This window comes from Sphaeroforma arctica, assembly GCF_001186125.1.
Source record: "Sphaeroforma arctica JP610 unplaced genomic scaffold supercont1.336, whole genome shotgun sequence".
Lineage (NCBI taxonomy): Eukaryota > Ichthyosporea > Ichthyophonida > Sphaeroforma > Sphaeroforma arctica.
Window position 1 is genome coordinate 79,284 of NW_014040222.1, and position 4,550 is coordinate 83,833.

General features: G+C 41.0%; 1 protein-coding gene across 1 annotated transcript; it reads left to right on the forward strand.

Annotated features, from left to right (window-relative positions):
* Positions 1–1,952: 1,952 nt before the first annotated feature.
* Positions 1,953–4,273, forward strand: SARC_05336 (hypothetical protein). The gene has a single exon (XM_014300812.1). The coding sequence runs from the start codon at positions 2,047–2,049 to the stop codon at positions 4,186–4,188; it is 2,142 nt and encodes a 713-aa protein (XP_014156287.1). The 5' UTR covers positions 1,953–2,046; the 3' UTR covers positions 4,189–4,273.
* Positions 4,274–4,550: the final 277 nt, after the last annotated feature.

The window sequence follows — 4,550 nt, forward strand, 5'->3', positions numbered from 1 at the left end:
TTAAGTATATTCTCACGCAACTGGCGCCAGGGTAGGGACAATATACCTTTAGAAGGCTATGTGTATTTACTATTTCATTTTAAAATAAATAAATAAATAGGATATCATCAAAATGGTAGGGTCGGACTATTTTTTTAAATCCTCTTGGAGTTGTGGATTAATAGTTATTAAAAAGGTGTGATGCAGGTCTATTTAAATATATATACAAATATATATTTACATAGACTGTGCAGACTGCAGTGACGTATATACAAAATAAATATTAAAAAAAAAAACTGTTTCGGACTGCAGTCTTGCTGTTTGACTTTTGTATTTTTTTAGCTAAAAAATACATAGGAAACTGTATTTTAACCGGAAAGTGCTGATGTATTTATTTATTTTGGTTTTATTTTGGTTTTTTGAATTGTATTTTTAGTATTTTGTTTGTTTTTTTTTACTTAAAAACAAAAACTATATATGTACATATTGTATATATTTATAAAACAGCAACAGTGATTTCTTGAAAAATATAACATAATTGTTATACTGTATGTATGTACATATAAAATTTAAAAAAAAAGATTTTCAACAACCCATTTTTTTTTTGCACTTCTCTATAGATTCAGAATTTCCCATCATCTAGAATCCAGAGTTCCAGTGACTTCCACAATTTCTGTATCTGTAATATTATAAAAAATTGACGTTGAATTCTGATGGGTTTTAACTTCTACTCCACTATGTGGGAAAGTGAGAGTAAACATTTTATAAATATTATACTTTTTCTTTAAATATATTATACTTTTTAGATCCACAATCAATATTACATCATAAGACTTCGTACGTCGTCATTGTTTTACAAAAAGGGAACATATTTTTTTTGCTATACGACTCCGTTTAATACTAAAAACAGTATGTACAGTTGTACATATATAACAGCCTGAACAGTGAACAGGAGTGTCATGAGTCATAATGTGAGGACTGAAAAAGCCACATCGTGATAATCACTGACAATAGTATGCTTTTAAAAGTATCTTAGAGTAGGCTTTTAAGAGTAGTCTTAAGGCTATGATGGTATGTAAACATTTATTTGCAAATAAATGCAAAACTAACTCCCTCCCCCGGTCACCCCCCCCCACTCAAAATAAATAAATAAATAAATAAATAATTTGAATAATTTCTGGTATCTATCCAAAAATAAATGTACAGTAAATAGGTAGTCTGGACTCTGGACTCTGGACAGGACTCTGGACTCTGTCTGAGGCCCTGAGCCCCTGACAGGGCTTGACTCTTGAGGCCTGAGGGCTGGCCCTGAAGGCTGAGGAGGTGATATAGGTGTTTTTTTTATATGTTCTGGTTTTGTTTTAAAAATAGCAAAAACAAAAACAAAAACCAGGTTATGGGCTAAAGCCCGGTAATACAAGGCCTACATTATAATATAGGCTAAAATCCGCGTCTTCTCTTGTGTGTGGACACTGGACCGGCAGATATTAAAAACAGGCTGACGACAGCCATACGTACGCATATTTAAAATAAAATGAAAATACAAGATATATATATATATATATTTGTTTTGTAGAAAAAGGGACAACAGTAAATGTAATAAATATCTGTTTGAGCATTGTGAGTGAGCATTGGAGTAAATTTGTTTTTAAAATATGCATTTTATACCCGCTCCGGTTTTAGAGGTTGCACCTTCCTGGAGACGGGCCATGGGTTTAGAACACATTTGATTTCAGAAAGTAGAACCACGACGAGAAAAATGCCCACAAGCGGAGTGACCAGTTTAATGGCAGTTGACCACTGACCCCAGACTCAGAGGGCCCAGACTGACAACTGACCAGCTCTCTCGCTACTCTAGTAGAAGGCAGTGCACCAGCCAGAGTTACACTGGCTCACAGCATCAGTCAGTCACCGACTTTAAACTGCAGTCACCACCGGGCACAAAGTCACAGTCGGCTTTACTTTTCGAAATATAATACTCTAGCTGCACTTTTCTTACCTCCTTATTATATACCTTACTGATTTAAACTGTCAGCGGTGGACACGATTGCATCCTGATTGTTCAACATGAGCTCAAAAGATATGAGTAAGAATATGTTGAGGGCTGCATTAGTCGCAGCTACATCGTGTGCAACATGTGCGACTATGATAGCAGGTATCAATGACTTCCTTATTGTTACAAGTGACATGAAATGTCTTGGAATACAGGGTATTGAAGTGAAGGCACAAGCTTGCGACGGTAGCACGGGTCAATACTGGAGAGAAGTGAATGATCAGCAACTTTTAAATTGGGATTCGAAAGATTGCTTAACTGTTAACCATGCGAGTGGGGTAGTTTACACATCACCATGCGGTGACAACACTAATACCGAGCAGGCATATATAGACTTCAGATCGTTAATAGTAAACGGTGGAAAAAATTGCGTGGGTGGTGGTGAATGCCGTGGTTTGTGTATGACAACGGAAGGGGAGAGAGCAAGTGCTGTTGCAATCGAATCAGCATCGGAATGGTGTGGGAACAATGGAGATGCACAGTATTTTAACAAGAAGCTGCAATCAGTAGCTATATCAAATATACCAAGTATGGTAGGAAGTTGGGTTGAGGGTAGTGTAGAAGCGAGTGGGTGCTCGAAGAAGTGCGGAGGCGGAGTTTCGAGTGTAGAGTATGTTTGCAAAAGTGAGACTTTTGCCAATGCGTATTGTGCTGGCAATAGACCTAGTCCTGTTGAAAGGGAATGCAATACTGAAAGATGTGACGATTGGTCAGAATATGGTGAATGTAGTGCCAAAACCTGTGAAGACGTCGGTTACCACGGGCGTGCTTGTTTGAAGGAAAATGGCAATTGCCCGGGCGCAGACTTTAAGGAGTGTAAGCCCGCCGGATGTGAAGCCGAGAGTCGAACAGAGGTTTTAGAGGTAGATGACTTGAAACAGCCCGCGAAGCTCCGAGTAGCAGCGGATGGATCCCTTTGGACAGACTTTGATGCGTGTTCTAACAGTTGCGGAGTAGGTATCCAGACGGCAAGGTGCGCTGATATTTCTTCTAAGGCGGCAGGGCATCCGTGTCAAGTCTACGAATACACACAGTCCTGTCACGATAATTCTAGGCCTGGTTGCAATTACGTTCACGTCGAGGATGTCGATGGAGAGTGGCGTCCATGGGAAGCATGCACGACAACATGCGGTGCGGGAATACAGAAAAGGCAATGTATCAACCGGGAAGGAAATGGTAAGGACTGTGTTTCGGATTTAGATGGCGACACACGTACTTGTGTCAATGCGGAAGTTTGCCCTGAAGGCGTCGTATCGAGTTTGACCGGTGAACGAGGCGAGGTTGTGAATAATGTGATCGTGCGTAATGACCCACAACCTGTCGCGGCAAATGGCCAAGTCCGCTCTGAAGTCGGGGACGGTGGGCCTCAGGGGTCACGTATAACAGGTGGTATGGATTCTTCTGGTGGGTTTGCCGTGACTAGCGGTGGTCGCACGGAGGAAAGCAATCGCGATCAAGTGGACGGTGGAAACCAGCAAGTTCAAGGAAGCAATGCGTATGCCAATGGTGGCTACAATGCGGTATACTCTGCTCCTCAGACATTCGACAGCCAGTCCTACACTGGTTTCGGCGCCAGCACCGATAGTACTTTCGGAACCACTGGTAGTACTTTTGGATCAACCGGCAGTACTTTTGGATCATCCGACACCAGCACTGGCTTTGGCACAACTAGCGGTACTAGCACCTTTGGCACAACTAGCGGTACTAACACCTTTGGCACAACTAGCGGTGCTAACACCTTTGGCACAACTAGCGGGACCAGCACTGGGTTTGGCACAACTACCGGTACTAGCACCTTTGGCACAACTACCGGTACTAGCACTGGCTTTGGCACAACTAGTGTTGACAGCTTTACTTTTGACGATAGTGGTTTCGAAGATTTCGAAGATTTCGATGAGGAAGAGTTTGACGATCTTGACGATTTTGATGATTTCGACGACGAGGATTGGTTCTTCAACGCATTCGAGCGAAGACGTCGAAGTGTTGACGCAGAGGATGTTTTCGAGCAACTCGATAATGTATTCCCCATGTCGTTGTCCTTATTAGGTGTAGTGTGCTTGGTTGTAGCTTCTGTATTCGGTACATTCATGGCAATCAAAGCGGGAAGCAAGAGCAGCCACAGCAAATATCGCGAGGGTGACATATTTCAAGTGTAAGTTTTTTTTTAACCACATAGTAAATTAGTTTAGGATTATTAATGAATGAATAAAACAAAACGGCGTAGCGATGAAACCGAAACCTATATTTATTGACAAAAAGGTACATATTTAATGTCGAATTTAGCATCATATATTCACAAACCAAGGGATATGATTTATTGACCGATGCGATCATTGAGCTCTGCGAGACGCTCTCAACGATCCGGTTACTGCCTAATTTCGGCAGCGCTATCATTGGAGCTGTCAGAATAATGTTCGTATTTTTACTCTACTACCGCCAAAATAATGTTCGTATTTCTACTCTACTACCGCCAAAATAATGTTCGTATTTCTACTCTACTACCGCCAAAATAATATTC